The sequence below is a fragment of the Engystomops pustulosus genome, chromosome 7 (genome assembly GCF_040894005.1).
Source record: "Engystomops pustulosus chromosome 7, aEngPut4.maternal, whole genome shotgun sequence".
NCBI lineage: Eukaryota > Metazoa > Chordata > Amphibia > Anura > Leptodactylidae > Engystomops > Engystomops pustulosus.
Window position 1 is genome coordinate 62,352,055 of NC_092417.1, and position 21,897 is coordinate 62,373,951.

The 21,897-nt window shown below is 43.5% G+C and overlaps 1 protein-coding gene across 1 annotated transcript in view; it reads left to right on the plus strand.

Annotated features, from left to right (window-relative positions):
- The window catches only part of WDR25 (WD repeat domain 25), a 98,548-nt gene extending 83,647 nt beyond the window's left edge, over positions 1-14,901 (plus strand). The window contains exons 5-7 of the mRNA XM_072116185.1: positions 6,080-6,250; positions 9,810-9,950; positions 13,136-14,901. Coding sequence (XP_071972286.1) covers positions 6,080-6,250; positions 9,810-9,950; positions 13,136-13,357 — 534 coding nt within the window. The 3' untranslated portion in view covers positions 13,358-14,901. The remainder of the gene's footprint in view (positions 1-6,079; positions 6,251-9,809; positions 9,951-13,135) is intronic.
- Positions 14,902-21,897: the final 6,996 nt, after the last annotated feature.

Below are 21,897 nucleotides of genomic sequence, written 5' to 3' on the forward strand. Positions count from 1 at the left end.
AATCTGGAGTAGTTTAGGACTCTCTAGCACCATGTATTAGTTGTTCCAGTTTGTAGCCCCAAAGTAATTAATTTTTTAGTGCGCCAACTTTTTGCTGTGAGGCCACTCCCCCATTCCAAAAAGCCATGCCACTTTTTTTGTACAAGTAGGAAAAGTGCCTAAAATGGTCTAATTTTTTTTGGTAATTTTTTAGACAGTTTTTAAATGTGTTGCTTCTGTTACTCGTCTCTTCTTTTTAATTGAATGATGGTCTTACTGCCTCCCTTGCTCACCCTGTAAATATTTTGACAGAAATTGTAGTTTCCTATATTCCAATTTATAATGAATGTCGGTATTAGATGCCCCCAGCAATTAGTTACCCCTGGTAAGGCTATATTCACACTGCCGTTGCCCGCCCGTACCGTACCGGGCAACGGCAGTGTACGGGGAGAGGAGGAGGAGGTGAGCGCAGCTCACCCCCGCCCCTCTCCATAGCAACCTATGGCGCACGGCGCCGTATTACGGGAAAAGATAGGACAGGTCCTATCTTTTTCCCGGGTACGGAACGGTACGGTGCCGCACGTGTGCGGCACCGTACCGCTCCCGTAGAGCGCCGTGCGCCCATAGAAGTGTATGGGGGACGTATATCGGCCGTATATACGTCCCCCATACGTTAGTGTGAATGTAGCCTAAGTGTAAGGAAAGATTTTCACATACGTCATTTTTTAATAATAAGGGAACTTCTCTTGGGTGATTTTCTAGTTCTTTTTTTTTTTTTTGTTCTCATTAAAGGAAACCTACCACTTGAAGTGGCAGGTTTCAGAAGAAAACACCGAGCACCAGCTCAGGCTGAGCTGGTGCCGGTGCTTATTTTTGTTAGTGTTTTAAACCGCGATATCGCGGTTTAAAACACTTTTTAAACTGTATAGCCGGCGCAGGGAGGTACGCGCTCGGACCTTCCTATGTAGCCGCGCGCACGGTAGCGTGCATGGTAAGCACCGAGCGCGTACCTCCCTGCGCCGGCTATACAGTTTAAAAAGATAAGATAAGAGATAAGATAAGATAATCCTTTATTAGTCCCACAGTGGGGAAATTCACAGCGTTACAGCAGCAGAGGGTACAGAGAGTGAAGTACAAACTATGACAACAATAATATTAGGGATAAATGAACAAAAATAAAAGGGGGATAAAAAGACATAGAAGAGACAAGCAATGATCGGCAGTTTGATGTTTAGTCTGTGGATGGGACCTGCAGGGACTGGTTAGATGGGGGGCGCAGGTTACTTCTGTTTGGGCCTTGTTTGTTGAACAGCCTGATGGCAGCGGGGAGGAATGACTTACGATAACGCTCCCTCTCACATTTGGGGTGAAGCAGTCGGTCACTGAAGGTGCTCCCCAATGCCACCACAGTCTCATGCAAGGGATGGGAGCTATTCTCCAGAATAGACTTCAACTTACCCAGTGTCCTCCTCTCAGCTACCACCTGCACTGTGTCAAGAGGACCCCCCAGGACAGAACTGGCTTTCCTAATCAGTTTGTCCAGTCTGCTCCTCTCCCTAGCTGAGATGCTGCTTCCCCAACAGACTATGCCAAAGAAGATGGCTGGTGCCACTACAGAGTTGAAGAAGGTCTTAAGAAGAGCCCCCCGCACTCCGAATGCCCTCAGCCTCCTCAGCAGGTGTAGCCGGCTCTGACCCCTCCTGTGAAGTGCGTTTATGTTCTCTGCCCACTCCAGTTTATTGTTGAGGAAGACACCCAAGTACTTATAGGACTTCACTGCCTCAATGTCCGTCCCATGGATGACCACCGGTTGAGAAGGAGGACTGTGCTTACGAAAGTCCATCACCATCTCCTTGGTCTTCCCAGCATTAATCCTAAGGTGGTTTCGCTGGCACCAGTCCACAAATTTCCGGATCAGTTCTTTGTACTCCCTGTCGTTCTCACCTGTAATGAGGCCTACTATTGCAGAGTCATCAGAGAACTTCTGGAGGTAGCAGCTACATGAATTGTACCTGAAGTCTGCTGTGTACAATGTGAAGAGGAAGGGAGCCAGAACTGTACCTTGAGGTGCACCTGTACTACTCATCACAGTATCCGACACACAATCCTGGGCTCTCACATATTGAGGTCGGTTTGTGAGGTAGTCTAGGATCCAACTAGAGAGATGGTGGTCCACTCCAGCCAGATCCAGTTTGTCTCTTAGTAGCCCTGGCTGTATGGTATTGAAAGCACTGGAGAAATCAAAGAACATTATTCTCACAGTGTTCCCAGGTTTCTCCAAGTGAGAAAGAGTTCGATGTAGTAGGTGGATGATGGCATCATCTACACCAATGCCTGGCCGATAAGCAAACTGTAGGGCGTCCATAGATGAGCTCACTAGAGGGCGGAGATGTGTGAGAACCAACCTCTCGAAGACCTTCATCAAATGGGATGTTAATGCCACCGGTCTGTAGCTGTTGAGGTCCGATGGGTGAAGTGTTTTTGGAACTGGTACCACACAAGATGTTTTCCACAGTTGTGGTACCCTTCCCAACTCCAGGCTCATGTTGAACATATGTGCAATGATACCACAAAGCTGATCACCACAGGTCTTGATTAATCTTGCACTGATACCATCTGGTCCTGTAGCCTTGCCCACTTTGAGTCTTTTCAGCTCTTTTCTCACCTGGGCACTTGTAAGGATCAAATTGTAGCCTGATGACTGACAGCTGTGACTGATCTGTGGATGAGGGCTAACAGCAGGGGATCTAGTGGGGCAGACATTGAGTGTGGAGGAGACAATAGAATGGTTTCCTGATGACATGGACTCATGTTGTCCCAGGAGGGAAGCCTGTGAGGTGGGAGAGGCAGGTGTGTGATCAAACCTATTGAAGAATAGATTAAGTTCATTAACCCACTCCTTATCTGCTGTAACCTGAGAGACAGGCTGTCTGTGATCAGATATTGATTTGAGGCTTTTCCACACCCCACTGATGTTTTTCTGTTGCATCTGCTCCTCTATCTTCCTCTTGTATCTGGATTTCCCCTCCCTTATCTGTCGCCTCAGCTCCTTTTGAACAATCCTCAGGTTTTCCCTGTCACCTAATCTAAAAAATCTCTTTTTCTCTTTAAGAAGAGCTTTTATATCAGGGTTAATCCAGGGTTTGTTGTTAGAGAAGCACCTCACCATTTTTGTGGGTACCGTGTTCTCTGTACAGAAGTTAATATAGTCCGTTATGCAGTGTGTTAGGCCATCAATGTCATCCCCATAAGAATCCTGCAGGACTTCCCATACAGTTGTATTGAAACAATCCCTCAAAGCCTCTTCAGCCTCCGCAGACCATATCCTCGCTGTGCGGATAGCAACTGGTTCTCTCTGTACAAGGGGTAGGTACACAGGGCATAGGTGCACAATGTTGTGATCTGCTCTTCCCAAGGGAGGTAGGGCTGATGACTTATATGCCTCCTTTATGTTGGCAAAAAACCGCGATATCGCGGTTTAAAACACTAACAAAAATAAGCACCAGCTCAGCCTGAGCTGGTGCTCGGTGTTTTCTTCTGAAACCTGCCACTTCAAGTGGTAGGTTTCCTTTAAGTTTTAAAGGAAAAAGAAAAAGCAAACCAGGATGTTGTCCTCTAGCAGGATGATCTTTATGACTGCACTTAATGATCTTGGCGTGCCCCAGCCTTTGCTGGGTAATATCCGAGCAGGTGCATTATTGTTAAGGGGAAACATCTCAATAAGCGGAAATTTCGTTTTTGTTGAGGATTATTTACTTCATGTATTCTGTGTTTCCCTCCCGAGGCAAGAATCCAGCAGTTATTTCTAGATATACCAGGTGGAACTGACATTTAATTGTGTCTGAACCTGGGAGCTGAACGGAAATTGGTCCCCTAGAATGTGAAGCTATTTTTGTGTACTAGAACGGCTTACAAGCATCATCCTGACACCGGAACACAAAGATACAACAAGCTTCATCAGCTGCTTATATACAGTTTATTTTTGCTGCTGGACCTGGGGCTGGGTCGTGACATTTTATGGTAGCTTTTCTATTGGATTTTGTGTTGTAATATTTAGTGGTGGAAATATTTAAAGGGAACCGTTTCAACTAACCTTTTAAGAAGACAACATAAAGATCTTAAAATCATTCTACCGGCAGTTTTTGAGAGCCATGTAACCATACCTATGCGGTTAGTAGCAACAGGCCGGTGAGAAATTCATTTATATTCCATGATACTAACGGATTAGTCAGAAACATGTCACTTAAAGCAAATCTATTATCAGAATTGATGATGATAAACAAGCGTCACCTACTTTTAATCTGGGCACTGAGATTCTGGCTTTGGCTTTATATAGCTCCTTGGTTTTGAATTGAGGCTTCTTCCTGCCTCCTCCTCCTCCTCCTCCTCCTCTAGACCTTCCTCAGCAGGCTTGGACCTCACCTGGCACTATCCAAATCCCCTGGGAGACGGTGACACTGTTCTGTCTGAAGCTGCTTCCGGGTTGCACAATGATGTTCCAACCACGCAAATGCGCAGGATTTGGAAATCCCTTTGGATGATGTCACTGGCTGCCGAGAAAGTCCAGGGGCGGAAGTAGGCGGGGAAGAAGTTCTCCAGGGTAACATGTATTAGGCAGTGATGCTGGAGCCCAGAGGTGCTCTGGGGAAGACACCCAGAGCACTTCAGCCTTTATTACATATTTTTAAAAGTTCTTTTTTGAGAGAAACAGAGTGTCAAGCAACTGTATAAAGGCGATGCCAATCTCTGACGTGAAACCCGACAGATATGCGGCCGGGGGACTCTTAGTAAATAATCCCCTACAGTGGGAAACCATGCAAAATTGTCCTGGGATCTAATATTTATTTCCCCCACTGTATTATCTGTATCATTTTTTTTTCACTGAACTTCATATATTATATGGTAAACATGATTTCTCAGTTGGGTTATATTAAAAGTTTTGTTTAGTTTATCTTGTAGATTCTTATACTTAATACAGCCTGGTTTTTGATGGTAGATTTACTTTACCCTTATTGAAATTACTATACATCATCTTAAATTAGTGTTTCTAACCACTTAGAAGAAGACAGATAAAAGTACACTCAACTGGTGAGATTTCTCTGTAAGGAAATAAAAAAATAAAAAAGTGGGTGTGATATAAATCATCTGCAGTAGAGGAACCAAAGGCAAAATTTTAAAGAACACCTATAGGGCAAATACTTTTAGTACAAAGGGGTTACACTGAACGGGGTTTTATCATAATATAACTTTATATAATAGGATAAATATCTGATTGCAACAGCTGCGATCCCTGGAATCAGCTGATTGGAGGTCCACAATTACCCCTAATTTGCACTATGCACTTCTGGATCAACTTGTCCTGTATGCCTCCCAGACGTCCTATAGCAGTGGTGGCTAACCTATGGCACTGGTGCCAGAGGTGGCACTCAGAGCCCTTTCTGTGGGCACCCAGGCCATCACCAGAGATGACTCCAGGTATCTTCCTGCAGTCCCAGACAGCCCAGGACTTGCTGTGCACAGAGCTATTTTAAAGTGACAGCACTACCTGAGACTACTGGAGGAGTGGGAAGGTGTGGACAGATCTGGATTATCATTGTAGCTCCTGCTCCGAGCCTGACAATTCTTCCTGATTATGGGACCCTGGGGGGAATCTACAATGATCATCCAAATTTCTTCTATTTTCTACTTTATTGTTGTCCTCAGGGTGCTGGTGTCAATGAAAGCTGTCACAGAGAAAGGAGTATAAATCACAAATTAAATTTCTGTGTCGGCACTTTGCGATAAATAAGTGGGTCTTGGTTGTAGTTTGGGCACTCAGTCTCTAAAAGGTTCGATATCACTGTCCTATAGAAATCATAGGAGTGCAGGAATTGGAATTAAATGGAATAAACATCTATTATTCCTTTTAGAAATTCAACTGCCAACCAATTTTCATTTCAGAGTGAACACGTCTGTAGGGAGGCGGTTTTATAGTCTTTTTCTTGCACAAAGGGTGAAATGTTATAGTGCTTCGTCTTACTCATACAATATTTGATAATCCTGTGTAATACATATTATGATATGTGCTGATTAGTTTTCTTTGCATGTCTCCATCTCATAGGTGATCAATGTGTACAGAGCATCTGTGCAACAACACTTTGACCTCCTCTTCCTCCAAGATGGCAGAGAATTTTTGAGCACCACGGATTGTGTCAGTCGTGACTCTGCTGACCGCACCATTATTGCCTGGGATTTTGCCACAGCTGCCAAAGTCTCCAATCAAATTTTTCACGTATGGTTCTTGTCTGTTTCCACAACTACAGATTTTCCTAGTTGTTCAGATCAAAAGTTGCATGGGGCTTTTAAGAAATCGCCGTAAATAAGGAATGGCTGGTCTAACCTCTTCCTATCTTTACCCTAGAACTGAGTGTAACTCAATACAGCTGAAGTTAAGGGGACACGGCATTTACCTGACTAAACTTCTAGCAACCTCACGGAGAAGAGGAAATATCCTTTCTAGAATTTTCTCTTTTATGTGAAATCTCACCTGTTTGCCTGTAAACAAAAAAAATCCTCCAAAGTTATGTGAAATTGAGCAGAGAAGAGTCATATTTTGCCAGAGTTGAGTCATGTATGTGGGCTTTTTTAAAGGTGAGCCAGTAAGATTGCACACAAGAGGGAATTCTTGAAAAGATATTTCATAAACTTCCTCAGGCGGCTAGTAGTTTGATGTAATAAATCTGGTAACGTATCCCTGCATTAGAGTGCTGCATTTCACTTCATGTGTTTATATTGCATACATTACTGGATTTAATCTACATTGTACATTTTCACGCATGTTCTCCCACCCCATCCCCCAAACAAAAACAAGCTTGAAAATTGAGAGATGCAGCTTCATGCAAGGCTGAGAGCCGTACCCATAAAGCCTTGATAGTCCTCTGTATAATGAACATCTACAAGGAGTCTGCCATGTGGAAAATAAGTCACTTGTGGTAGAAGCTATTAATATTCCCCCATCACGCCACCACCGCACCGATACTGTGTGAGTGTTATTTATTGATTGCAATTCATGACATTGTATAAAATGTGAATGTATCAGGCCCTTGTCATAAGTGAAGAGAAGGAGACACTTGACTTTCATCTTATCAGAAGAACTTGAAACAGATGTGAGTGTAGGTGTGATTTCCAAGCTGATTTTTGCTTTTTCAGCTGGTCATATGCAAAAAAACTGATGCAAAGCGGATAGTAGTTGGGCAAAATTAGAAAAACCAAAGTACTACAGGGTTATGCATGGCATTGTTTATATATATATCCCTGCAAGTATCGGCAGGGTTGCTGCTACAACAGGCTGGCGACTGACAGCCACAACAGCCCGGCTACTGACAGCCACAACAGCCCGGCTACTGACGGCCACAACAGCCCGGCTACTGACGGCCACAAATTCCTGGCTACTAATGGCCACAACTACCTGGCTACTGACAGCCACAACACCCAGGCTACTAATGGCCACAACAGCCAGGCTACTAATGGCTATAACTACCTGGCTACTAACGCCCACAACAGCCTGGCTACCAACTGCCACAACAGCCTGGCTACTTACAGCCACAAATACCTGGCTACTGACAGCCACAACAGCCCGGCTACTGACAGCCACAACACCCAGGCTACTAATGGCCACAACAGCCAGACTACTAATGGCTATAACTACCTGGCTACTAAAGCCCACAGCAGTCTGGCTACCAACTGCCACAACAGCCTGGCTACTTATAGCCGCAACAGCCTGGCTACTTATAGCCGCAACAGCCTGGCTACTTATAGCCGCAACAGCCTGGCTACTTATAGCCGCAACAGCCTGGCTACTTATAGCCGCAACAGCCTGGCTACTTATAGCCGCAACAGCCTGGCTACTTATAGCCGCAACAGCCTGGCTACTTATAGCCGCAACAGCCTGGCTACTTATAGCCGCAACAGCCTGGCTACTTATAGCCGCAACAGCCTGGCTACTTATAGCCACAACAGCCTGGCTACTTATAGCCACAACAGCCTGGCTACTTATAGCCACAACAGCCTGGCTACTTATAGCCACAACAGCCTGGCTACTTACAGCCACAAGAGCCTGGCTACTTACAGCCACAACAGTCTTAGCCTTAACTTCTGAGCTCTAGCAACTAGGACCATTGGGTCTGGATTGCAGTGTGAAAAGTGTTGAACCAAATAAACAAACAAACACACAACACAATAACGTAGAGTAAGATTTTTCAATACACGGACCCTCTCCTAATGTGTTAAAATTAGTGTAACATATGGTGATAGTGATGATACCTGTTACAGAAATAGCTGTATTTTTAGAGATAACATTTATATCAGATAAACATAAAATTCCCATCAGTGAGAAAAGACACTGGGAGACGCTGGCACATTGTGTGGCAGAGTATGATGTAAACCCCACCCCCCAGTACCCACCGGCCTCCTGATATTTCCAGCGGTTGGCAGTGCTGCCAAACAATTCTATGCCAGGCCAGAACGGGCACAGGTTATGGCTAGCTTCCCTCCCCTCAGCACCTAGTTGGTGTGCAGGTGGCATAAGAGGGAGAATAATTGCATTTCCTGGCTTTGCACTTCTAGACCTCCTACAGTTTATCAGAACCAGCGTTATGGTGCTCTATCTCCATATCTCATGATCCACAGGAGGTTCAAGTATTGTTTCCATAACACAATGGCTCATGTCTTACAACCATCTGAAAGAGCTAGAGAGAGAAAGAGAGCAGCGCTTACCAGAGAGACATTACCCCTCAATGAGCCGATCTGTGCAGATTCCAGGAATGGTACATTTTCTGCAGCCATTCTTATTGTATTATGAAAGGGTCAGCAGCTCTAAGATGTTTTGTGGTTTTCTTATTCCTTTCATGCTGACAGTGATAATATTTCTGCTGGGAATTATCAAACAATAACTTCACATAATGAACACATATTACTACCTCATAGTGACTTATAACTGTAAAACTAAGGATACCTTCACATCAGCACCATATACAGTATTACCATGACATTGTGACTTACTAACACCAACCTACAGATCCCAACAATACTTTCACACCAGGACCAATGTGCGTGTTAGTACTCCACTTTTAAAACTGTCATAACCCTTTCGTGGTTTGAGTAGAAAATATACAGGGACCCACATAGCATTGAATTCCTAATATCCACTACAGATCCCGTTCCACCTCTACATCAGGAATCTGATGTGTTTCCTAAATGGTATTAGGAGGGTGCAAAGATAGTAATGAGGTGGAGAAGAGGGCAGGGCAGAGGGGCAATAAGGTGAGGTGTTTAGGTGTCGGGGAAAGCTTTGCAGAATCTGAGAGCTCTCCACGCCTCCCTGACTGGATACAGAAGTCAACTGAGGAAGAATAAAAGATGTTTTACAGCACAGCGGAATCATACAGAAACATCAATAGAATTGATGGAATGCCTGTATCCCTGTCTCAAAGGTATTGTGTGAGGTTTATAATAGAGGTTTGTGATGACAGGTTCCCTTTAAAGCATTTCTCCAGTAAAACTTCTGTGGGCTCTATCTAAAGCCCATTTCACTCTTACATCTGGGCTAAAGGGGAAGGGAACAAAATGTTATAAAAAAGACCAAAGTTACCATCTTGCTGTAGTAAATTTGTTATTAGTAATTTTTGGTCATATATAAAGGAGCCAGAGTTTGATAAAATAGAGGAGTCAGAAATTAAGGGAACCATTGCCTTCTTTTGTGCATCTCACCAGGGGATAATGTGGTTCAGCTATTGCTTGCAGCTTCACATGTAACTTCCTAACTTCTAAATGTACAATTACCTTCTTTCTAGGAACGATACACCTGTCCAAGCCTTGCCCTGCACCCAAAGGAAAGTGTGTTTGCAGCACAGACTAATGGAAACTACATTGCAATATTCTCTACCCAGCGCCCATACAAAATGAATAAGAAGAAACGGTTTGAAGGACATAAGGTAATGGATGTACATAGGGGCGCTATTATAGTGGTTGTATTCTTGTACAGCAATACAATATTCTGTTTTTTGTACATAGAGACTCTGTTGCAGAAGTTATATTCTATTACACTGGGGGCAGTAATGGTTGGGTCATTTTCCAATAAAAAATATATCAGAATTTTTTTTTCTAAATTTTGATTTTCTATTGTAAAAATCTCTTATGTTTTTTGGGGGGGGTTGTTAAAAAGGTTAAAAAATACCAAGATACAATAAATTAAAGTTAATTTCTTTATGTAACCAGCTTTATGAGGGCAGAGAGAAACTTTATGGGATTCAGAAAACAGGGGACATAGTTAATATGGGGGATGCAAAGCCACATTTACTATACAACGGTAGAAAGGTCAGAGAGATATATATGGGTGGGAGGATAAGGCACATCTCCACATCTCCTCAATTTCTTATTTAGTAGGGGCAACACAGCAGCCAGCATCAGATACAGTTATAGTAATGGTAATTCAATTCTTTTAGTGAGCTGGATCATTTGGCTCGTCTCACTGGAATGATTTGTCTCTTTCCACACCCAATGGTTCGCATCTCCATTCCACTTTTAACCCAATTTCATTAGATAAATCCCAATTAGAGGTGGGGTTTGTGTAGTAAGAGGTGGGGTTAAGTGAGCTATCGGCTAGGAGGCAAATCGCCTTCTTTCTAATCACCAACACAGACGGCAGTAGCCATGCAGCCATAGTGCCGGGGATGGGGCCACAAACACAGATGGCAGTAGCCATGTAGTCATAGTGTCGGGGATGGGGCCACAAACACAGATGGCAGTAGCCATGCAGCCATAGTGCCGGGGATGGGGCCACAAACACAGACGGCAGTAGCCATGCAGTCATAGTCCCGGGGATGGGGCCACAAACGCAGACTGCAGTAGCCATGCAGTCATAGTGCCGGGGATGGGGCCACAAACACAGATGGCAGTAGCCATGCAGTCATAGTGCCGGGGATGGGGCCACAAACACAGACGGCAGTAGCCATGCAGTCATAGTCCCGGGGATGGGGCCACAAACACAGACTGCAGTAGCCATGCAGTCATAGTGCCGGGGATGGGGCCACAAACACAGATGGCAGTAGCTATGCAGTCATAGTGCCGGGGATGGGGCCACAAACACAGATGGCAGTAGCCATGCAGTCATTGTGCCGGGGATGGGGCCACAAACAGAGACGGCAGTAGCCATGCAGTCATTGTGCCGGGGATGGGGCCACAAACACAGACGGCAGTAGCCATGTAGTCATAGTGCCGGGGATGGGGCCACAAACACAGACGGCACTGGACCAAAGTGTCCTGACTTTAAGAAATACTCTTTTGCTTTTATCATCAAAGTTTCGGCGTGTGTTCATGCGGCCACATCCGGCTTGGTGTAAGAGAGCGCTACTGAAGGGGTGGATACAAAATTAATTTTGCAAGTCCACCAAAAATCAGAATTTCTCCAAGCAAGAAGGGGAATTGATGGATTACATTATTAACCTTCTTGATTTGATTATTGCTAATTGGAGGCAAAGCCTTATTCCTGAATGATAATATAAAGGACTGTTACATGTGTCAGTCAATATTTACTGCAATCACAGAGCGAGTCCTGGATTTATTTTCCCACAGCTTTCGCATTAATAGTAGTACAAAAATATTACTCAATATTCCGTTATAATCCCCACATTTTGTAAAATACATATAGACTTCCTTTTGTATCCTGAGCTGCGTGCATGAAGTGGATGCCGTAGGTTATAGACAATAGACCCTGCCATTCTGTAAGCAGCTCTCTGCAATACTTGTCTGGATCATATATTATTCATGCAAAGCGCGATGTCTGAATGTAAATGTGTTACCTGTGGCTGTGAATGTAGGAGCCTGTGTGCGCTTGCCACTCAGTAACATCAGTTGATGTTTAGTTTTATTGGATTGACTTGCAGGGTGTGTGTTTATTACTTACCATATTTTATATTGAACTTCTCCGCTCTTTATCTTCTTTTTGCTCCATTTTATATTCCCTCTCCCTTTCTGTTTTTCCTGAAATTTTCTACAACTTCACACTTTGTTTCAACTTGTTCTCACTACTGGGGGTTTGTTTTTAGTCTACACTACATCTATTCTGGACCTCAAGCCGATACATTTATATGAATGACTGGGGAGATTTATGTAGCATATATATTTCATTTGCAAAAAATTGTTTAGTTTTAAAGGACAACTACCACCAGCATCAAGTATTGCAAACCGTACACATTGACATACTGGTGTGTGTCCACTCTGGCAGGATCTGCTCTGCTGTTAGCTTCATATGCCCTGGTTGTTACAGAAAAAAGGCTTTTAAAATTATGCAATTTAGCCGGAGGGACTCTGGGTCCCATAGATATTAATGGAGCCTGGAGACCCTCAGGCTCATTTCCATAAAAAGTGGGTGTTCGCTGCATATTGCAGCAAACACCCACCGGTAACACCCGCGGGTGCTGCTGGCAGGGATCGCAGGTGTCAACCATAATAAGCAAAGCTGCCGGAGGCATTTAAATCCATGTGGCGGGTGGTCGCCTTCATATAGGATTCGATCGCTGCCCCCTGTGAAGTCATCGGCAGGGCGGCAATTGGTTAATATGATATCCTCAGGTCTTACAGAATCAGTCAGATCGTCCGACGGCACCCCCCCTGCGACAGAAAACGATGCGCGACACAGTGCCAGTGCAGACACCTGTTAAATACCTGTCCAAGCTGTGCAATCCCTGAAAAAGGTGCAAAGTCCGAAAAAAGTGAGGTTTTCCCGAAATCCTAGTGCCAAAGGTGATGCCCACCACCAGCCTTTCTGCCTTCTGACATTTAGGGATAGTCTCTGGCCTATTGAATTTATTTTCAAAAGAGGGGGGGGAGGTAGGGTTTGGTGACCCGGCAGAAGATATTGAAGCCGGATGTTCTGTATAACAAACCGTATTATGATTTCTCCCTCTGTGTATACAAAAATCTCCTCACAGTCTTGTAAAACAAGAACAAAGTTATTGAACAAATTGAGTTGATGTGGTTGATTACGAGTCTGTGTGCAGATGAAATGAAGGAGCTGAGACGCCTTCCAATTATTTACAGTGAAAAAGAGATGCTCCAGCGAGAGGGAAGGATTACTTATGCAGAAACAGCCATTAACATGTTTTATCTTCTCCAACAGGTGGAAGGATTTGCAGTGGGATGCGAATTCTCTCCAGACGGATCCATCATTGTAACAGGGAGCTCTGAAGGCAGCATCATCTTCTACAACTACTACACATCCCAAATCATCCAGACTCTTTCCAGCAATGAGAGTGCCTGTGTAGGGGTTCATTATCATTCAGTGCTTCCATCATTGCTCGCAACCTGTTATTGGGATGGGGAAATCCAGATTTGGGAATGAGCAACTGTGCACATATTTTTTTTTTATATTGTATTCTTTTTAGATAGCTGTAGTGTTCAGTTCCATCCAGCCGTGACATGTGAAACCAGCCCCACTAGTCTACTACTGTCATACATCGTGTCAGCCTCCCTCCTAGTCACTGACTGCAAGTTTATATCCAGAGCTATCAAATATCTCTTGGCAGCTCTAAGTTATCTACCCCATTCACCAGGCCCCGCACTCTTTGTTCTTTTGTCTATCTTTTCAATGTATTGGGGGATACTGGGATATAAATTTAGCCCTATCTAATGGAGCAGGAGCCATATCAGCTGCAGATTATGTGACACACACAAAGGGGGAGATTTATCAGAAGTGTCTGAGAGCAGAACTGTTCTCATTGCCCATGGCAACCAATTAGAGCTCGGCTTTCATTTCCCCACAACTGTTTATGAAACTAAAGCTGAGCTCTGATTGGTTTCTATTTTTTGAGATAACTTGCTTCACACTGCTTTCCCCGGCCTCCTGCTTGTAAGAGCTAACAGAAAAACCTTATTAAATGCATGTAGCCACTGTACATTACATAGAAAAATGCAACAACTGCAGTTTGACTTGTATCGATCACATGCTGGAATTATATACTACAAAGAACATATCAAATGGACTGAGATAAGAGCTTTGTACCTACTGTATCTAGTATATACTTTACCTGCCCTGATATTGTAACAAGAACAACAAAAGAGACATTTGTGTTGTTGACTTACTCTTTTTATTAAAACGTTTTCAGTGAAAACCATGCAGCCAATGAACCACAACATTTGAAAAATAGCAAGCCCAAATGGAGTTTTTGGATCTGTCTAACTTGTCTAACCTTAGGTCTGGGTGTTTTTTTTTAGCACCTGGATAGCTAAAAGGGTATATCATATAGGTCACATTACATTGCTTTACTAAGTTATTTCAATTGTCTTGATGTCTTCACGGTTGAGAATACTTTTTACAATATACAGTGACCATTTAATAATTTAGTTAGAAATACAGACAAGTTTATATTTTTAAGTGAGAAATTAAAATAATTTTACTTTTTGTCAACTATTTACCTACTATCTTCTGTTCCTTACTGGTGATTTCTAGAATGGTATTAGACTTTAATTGAACTGATATCTAGCTGTGCTTATGCATAGAAGCCAATCTAGAAGCATTATAAGGGCTAAAACACATGGCCATGGTTGGTCTGTGAATTCATGTCTATTGTGTTCCTGCCTAGCATCACTAAAAACCTGACAAATAGGTAAAATTGAAAACAATAATAACTATCGGGCATGGTGTGCACATTGCAAAATCTCTTTTTGCTACTGGTTACATGTCTTGCAGGGTGTACATGATCATTTCCTTGTAGTTTCCACAGCAGCGCTCCACATGATTGACAGTCAGAAGCAATTAGGGTGCCAGGTTCCCGAAAGGTACAGAGATGGGTCAGTAACCGGCCATTCAATATGCGGTTAGATAATTCTGTGAGGTGCTGCTCCACTTACCTCTGCCAACCTCTGGAGTCGGCTGTAAAGCCACTTCTCTGAACTGTATTGCATCTCCTCTTAACTAGCTGATAGTCAGTGACTTATTCAACTCTAAGCACAACTGTCATATTCATTTTCTTATTGCTCTTCGCCAAGGAAATTGATTTTTAAGACAGAACAGCAATTACAGTAACTTTTTGAGGTATTCACATTCACGGCAGTAAGCTCAGGTTGAAATGAGATGTCACTTTAATGTCTATAGTGAATTATAAATCATATAATATCCAAAGCATTGTGGCATTTTTAAAATATTTTGTTAAAGAGGTCCCAACTTTGGAAATTATCCCCAATCCAAAGGATAGAGGATAACTTCATAATCAATGAGGGTCCGACAGCTTGGACCCCCACTCATAATGGGAACAGGACCCTCAGCAATTAGGAGAACAGTGATTCTCAATAATAGGTGGAGCAAACATGCACATTCAACTCCATGTGAGCGTCCAAAGCTTGCCCTACACAGCGCTCTGTTTTCTCCATCTGTTCCCATAGAACTGAATGAAGTGGCAGGGTGCGTGCTCAGCCTGGTGCTCCAACCATCAATGAGAACGGGATCCACCTCCTCCTGGGGATCCTGTTCTCATGATCAGTTGGGGTCCCGACTGTCAGACCCTCACTGGTTAGGAAGTTATCCTCCTGTATATGAGCTATATACACTAAATACTTAGGTGTTTCTCTTCTTTTCTCTAAGCTAATTGCTTCAGCTCCGGTGAAATGCAGATAATTTCTGAAGCTAGGACAACCCGTGTATTGGAGCAAGCACAGATAATAGTAATCTTTACTTTGGTAGGTTTTTATAAATTGCTAAATCACATGGTTTAAATGTTTTCAAATAAAATCCTTCCAGAACCTGTCCCCTCCATATATATCGGACATAGTGAGGCCTTATACAGGCAGTCCCCGGGTTACGTACAAGATAGGGTCCGGAGGTTTGTTCTTAAGATGAATTTCTATGTAAGTCGTAACTGTATATTTTATAATTGTAGATCCAGACAAAAATTTTTTGGCCCCAGTGACAATTGGAGTTTAAACATTTTTGCTGTAATGGGATCAAGGATTATCAATAAAGCTTCATTACAGACACCTGACAGCTGATCATTGCAGTCTGGGACTAAAGTAAAGCATTCAGAAAGCTTCACCAGAGGTCAGAGGGGTCTGTAAGTCGGGTGTCCTTAAGTAGGGGACCGCCTGTACTGTAAAAAGCACAGAAAGCTACTGTAATGCTTTGGCAGATGTGAACGTCCTAGACATGACCAGTTATTGTACTACATGCGTTTGTAAACTGTAACAATTGAGAAACCTAGATCTGCTTAGAAGCTGCACACTGGCCTGAAGCAAATTGCTTAACTATAGTTTTTCTCTAATTTTAAGGGGGTTTTATTGCTCACTGTAAAAATAACTGATCTAATATTCCCCATTCCTACATCTCATCAGCTGTTCTACTCTTCTGCAATGAAAGAATAGTTTTTTCAGATTCTTTAATCTTCTCATAATATCTGGTGTAAGGTAGTTGTATTTTCCATAACTTCCTTGGCGAATGTTTCCAGTGAAGGCAACTCAGATTCCACATGTCTCATTATGAAATGTCCCAGATATGGCATCAGAATCATACTACAATAAAGCATCCTTTTAGTCCCATTTCATTGTCCTCTTCCAGCATGGAATATCTATAATAGGGTCATGGATGCTGGGTAGAGAGAATGGGGGTCATTTACTAAGGGCCCGATTAGGGTTTTCCCGACGTGTTACCCGAATATTTCCCTGTATTGCCCCGGGATTTTGGCGCACGCGATCGGATTGTGGCGCATCGGCGCTGGCATGCATGCAACGGAAATCGGGGGCGTGGCCAAGCGAAAACCCGACGGATTCAGAAAAACCGCCGCATTTAAAACAATAAAAGTGTCGCTTGGGACGCGCTAACTTCACTTGGTCCAGCTCGGTGAATTCCAGTGCGTTCAGATGCTTTTCAGTGCAGCAGCGCCACCTGGTGGACGGCGGAGGAACTGCCTTGATGAATCCCGGCCGGACCCGAATCCACCGCAGAGAACGCGCCGCTGGATCGCGAACAGACCGGTTAAGTAAATCTGCCCCAATGTATTTATATATTTTATATATTGTGGGAATAGCAGAGGCTCCGGTTAATATCCTTGGTATTATGGTGTTCTATGTTGTTTCCAGACCCAGTAGTTTCCATATTTGTTATAGTATCTGAAAATAAAACATCCAGGGATTGGCCATAATAAGGAATAATGAAAATGTCAATGATTTGGAGCTGCGTACATAAGGGGGACATTGGAATGAGTGTAATATACAGGAGACAGACTAAGCGGAGCAGGTAAAGATGTAATATGGCGCGCCGCGCTGCTAGAAGTGAAGGTCAGCTATATCATCTGCAGCTGGAGCATTGTCTCTAATTAGACCCAAAGGAAATATATGTTTGCAGAGATGTTCTTTTCTCGCAAAGGTCGTCAGAAATTGAAAGTGTTTCAGAGCTTGCCAGAATAGAGGCTGTAAGGATTATCTTCACTATTTAGCACAAAATGATAAAATGTCTTACATTTCCCTGTCTAGACAATTAGAATTTTCCATTTTCAGTGAGTTTGATGCATAAATTGCATTATATGATGGATTATTATTGGTTAAAGGGAAGCTGTTGCTTGGGCAGGCTGCTAAGACTAATGGGGCTATTGGATGCAGTGGCATACTGAACACATCACAGCCTTGAAGTGCTAATAAGAAATAAGTGAGCCCTTCCTGGCTCTTATGGGGTCAACATGTCATTTGACCCTCCTTGATCATCTGACTGTCTGAAAGGAGTCAGAGGGGAGGGGAACATTTGATGCAAATGTAATAATAATAATCTTTATTTATATAGAGGAAACGTTTTCTACAGCAATGATTACATGGCCACACCTGTGGAATGGGGTATTAATTAAGCATGGAAAAAACATGGATATTTACTCATAGATCCAGACACAGTGAATAATCTTCCTATATTTGTTATCCATGGCCTTCTTGCTTTAAAATCAACTTTTTAAATTATTCTAATGAGCCTGATGGGCTCTGGTGGGTGTTTCCAGAGCCCCTTGGTGCTGCAGCTTCAGAGTATGTTATACTGTGCATAACAGGTTTCCCCTCCTCCTGCACTTCCTGCTGCTGCTAGATTACACAAACAGAGGGGCTTTGGAGCGAGACACTGTTCTGCTCATTGTAACAGCCTGTTGTGTTTTAGCAGGAAGGCAGCCATGGATAGTAAATATAAGAAGATTACCATAGTCACATAGCCACAGGATCTATGGGTAAGTGTCCTTGGTCAGCATTCTTGATTTTGATGGTAGATTTTCTTTAACTTTAGGTTTTACTTCCTCTACATCCCAAAGGTGTGACAGACTGCTACAGGGCATCAGGCTAATCACACTGGAAATTGTGCAGTGCCTTTTGAAGGGATAAAAAAATAGATACAATAGATGGCAATACATTTTTAACATGATCAGTATCCCCATAGTGTAAAATATTGGCCCTGTATTCAAGGTCAAGTGTACAAAATGTTCCTATTGGTCACTAGGGTGAGTTTAGGCCTTGGTACATGCAGGTTGTCCCAATGGATACTTATAAGCAAATGATGGCTCCTGGCCAAAGCTTACGAGACCAGATTAGAATAAAAGCAGAAGTTCAATGATGACTTGTTGAACACTTGAAGATTACTTGTAAATGGCCAACCATTGGTTTGGATGGTGCACTAGTGGAGCACTTCATACTTTTACATACTAGACCACTATTTACTCTCTTGTTTAGCCTGGTATTTTTATGTGTAAACTTCCCATTGTGGTTCTCACATAAGGAATCTACATACTTAAACGCTTTTTCACTTGGAATTACTGCACATTTTGTTGTAGCGGTAGAAAGGTATGAAGGCTTAAATAAATTAAAATAATGAAAACATCAGAATGCTGCCTGGAACAGGGTCAAGAGGACTGAGCCCTTTTCTTACACAGCAGGTGTCAGCTGTATAACACTAAGAATCGTGATTAATGCTGACATGTGCATTGCCATATTGGCTGGGATAATTGACCCCATGGCTGTCATGTGCATGTACAGCAGGAGCTCCTGGGTTGTCCCCGGGAGGAGTGCGGTGGCCTGCTGGAGAGCATGGACCACTTCCTGCTTCAGTGCCCCTTTAACACAGAGGTGTAAACCGGGTGGGCGCTTCCATCCATTGGCCCGGTCTAGTGGTCGAGTGGTCAGGTACCACACGTGGAACGCACGGTGCTTAGTTTCGACGCAGTGTAAAATCCTCCCGGTGGATGAGGTGGTTAGGAACATTCTGGGTGACCTGGTGAAGGTGCGCTCTCTGGAGTATGAGAGGCTGGGCACAGGGAGGGCCTCTCTCCTTTGGAGGGGGTTCTCCTTTAGTGTCCCTTAGTCTGTCGTCTCCTCTCTTGGTGATGGGCTGATGCTGCACTGTAGATTTTTGTTTTGTGTTCTGGGCATGTAGTGATGTAGGCGCCGAATCTGGGCTTTCTGTGGTTTGTATTGATGTTGTTAAGGTTTTATTTGTATTATGTTTTATTCAAGTCATGTTGTAATCAGTGTATATATTGTATACATTATATTGTATATAGTTGGGTTTGGGACATAGTGTTAGGTTGGGAGGGGGGTGATGGTGGTGGGACTTATGAAGGGGGGAGTTTATATATATTTATGGTCATATATGTTTATTTGTGGGTGTGGCTTGTCTTTGTTTATTGTTTATTGTTTTGGTTTAGGATGTAATAATCGGTTGGGTGGGGGTTGTGGTATTTGGTGTTTATTCATTTTGGTGTATTGTAAGTTATTGTTTTTGCTAGGTGTGAATGTGGCTGGACCATGTGTATATTGTATATTATGTTTGGTTTGTGTTATGTTTTTTTACTTTTATATAAAATAAAAGATCTACAGGATATACCTAATTCCTAAGTAGAGTTGATAGTGGTCTATAGATTGACTGCTTCTCAGATGCTTCGGGCTCGAAAATCAATCAGGATAAGTGAGAGTTTCTTGCTGGGAGAAGATGATCCAGGCTTTGATCTCCTCAACGCTCTTCCCTGATCCAAAGATTTTGCCAAAGTTCTTGGCATTGAATTTGAGGGGGATTAAACCATGCAAAACAGCTGGTTTAAGATTACTGATCCAAAGATGGACCAGTGGAAGGGTTGGTCTTTGACCCCGCAGGAAAGGGTCAACTTGAACAAAACATTCCTGCTCTCATTGCTGATCTTTCTGAACAGTCTGTGCATTTTGTAGAACCCCTCTGGACTTGGGTCTACAGTGAGTTCTTCCAGCTGTTATGGGGGAATAGGCTGAACCTAATCAGGAGTGAGGTTACTTACCACATGAGTAGACAAGGAGGGTTGTGTATAGTCAAGCCTTTGGTATTTCTAGTGAATACCTTTCTAAAGATCAACATTGCAAACCTCTGGAAAGAGAGGGCTCCTCCGTGGGTTTACTCCTGTAGGGGATGTTTCGACCTTTCTTCCAAGAATGTGAGACAGAAGGGCACCCCACATGGGCATCTTCCGGCTTACGCTACTCCGGTTCTGAAGGTGATTCGCTGGTGGTTGCCTGGGAATGTGGAAGATCAGGACCATGTCTCCTTAACAGGAGGTTTCTGTTTGCCCGTTTACAGTAGCCTCAGTCTTTCAGGAATTACTGAAGTAGGAATCTGGGGGTGGGTTTTAGTCTTTTGAATTCCATCAGGATCCCCTTGAAGTTTTAGGACTTGGCTTGGTGCTGCTTCCTTGAAAAGCTGTGTGTGAGGGACAATCTGAAGTGTGGGAGCTCTGAGGAAACTGGTGGTCTCCTGCTTCATTGTACCTTTAACACAGAGGTGTACAACAGGGTTGTCTCTTCCATCAGTTGGCATATGGTGGCCGGTCTCTCCTATGCTGAGTGGGCCTATAGGGCATTCACAGGCCTGGGTGGCAGGGACCATTGCATGTTATTTTTAGTCTAGTGGTCAGCTACTACATGTAGCAAACACAGTGCTAAGTACAGAGGCAGCGTAAAATCCTCCCAGTGGATGAGGTGGTTAGGAACATTCTGGGTGACCTGGTGAAGGTGCGCTCTCTGGAGTATGAGAGGCTGGGCACGGGGGGGGGGGGGGGGGGGGCTCTCTCCTTTGGTGGGAGTTCTTCTTTAGTGTACATTTAGTCTGTCACCTCTCCTCCTGGTGTTGGGCAAGTGCCGAACCTGGGGTCTCTGGTTTGGATTAGTTAGTGATATCTGAATTAAATTTGTATTTAATTATAGTAATATGTAGCTATAGTTCATGTGTATATAGGGTGATTGGTTTTGGGGTGTAGGTGTTAGGTTGGGAGGGGTATGGAGGAATTTGGACAGTATGATGCTGGGCAGTGGTCTGGAATACTTAATGCAAACTTTGGATGACCAGTGTCTGGGTGGGAGGGTAACGACCGTGGGGATTTAGTTTTAATGTTATTTTTGTTTATGTCTATTTTTGCTGATCTACAGGGTTGATCTACAGGAAATATCTAATTCCTTAGAAGGGTTGATAGTGGTCTCTAGGTTTACTGCTTATAAGAGGCTTCTGGGTCTAAAATCAACCAGGGTAAGTGTGCGAGTCTATGACTGGGAGAAGGGGGTTTAGGCTTTGATCTCCTCAACACTCTTCCTGGATCCCAATATTCTGCCAAAGTTCTTGGCACTGAAATTGACCAGGTGGTTAACACTTGCTAAACAGCTGGCTTAAGACTGCTGATCCAAAGGTGGACCAGTGGAAGGGTTGGTCTTTGACCCTTCAGGAAAGGGTCAACTTGAACAAAACATATCTGCTCTCATTGCTGATCTATCTGGGTGGGTGTGCATTTTGCCAGAACCCCCCTGGGCTCAGTTCTCCTGTGGTGTTCCTAGTGAATACCTTTCTTAAGATCAATGTTGCAAACCTCTGAAAAGAGAGGGCTCCTCCATGGGTTCACTCCTGTAGAGGATGCTTTT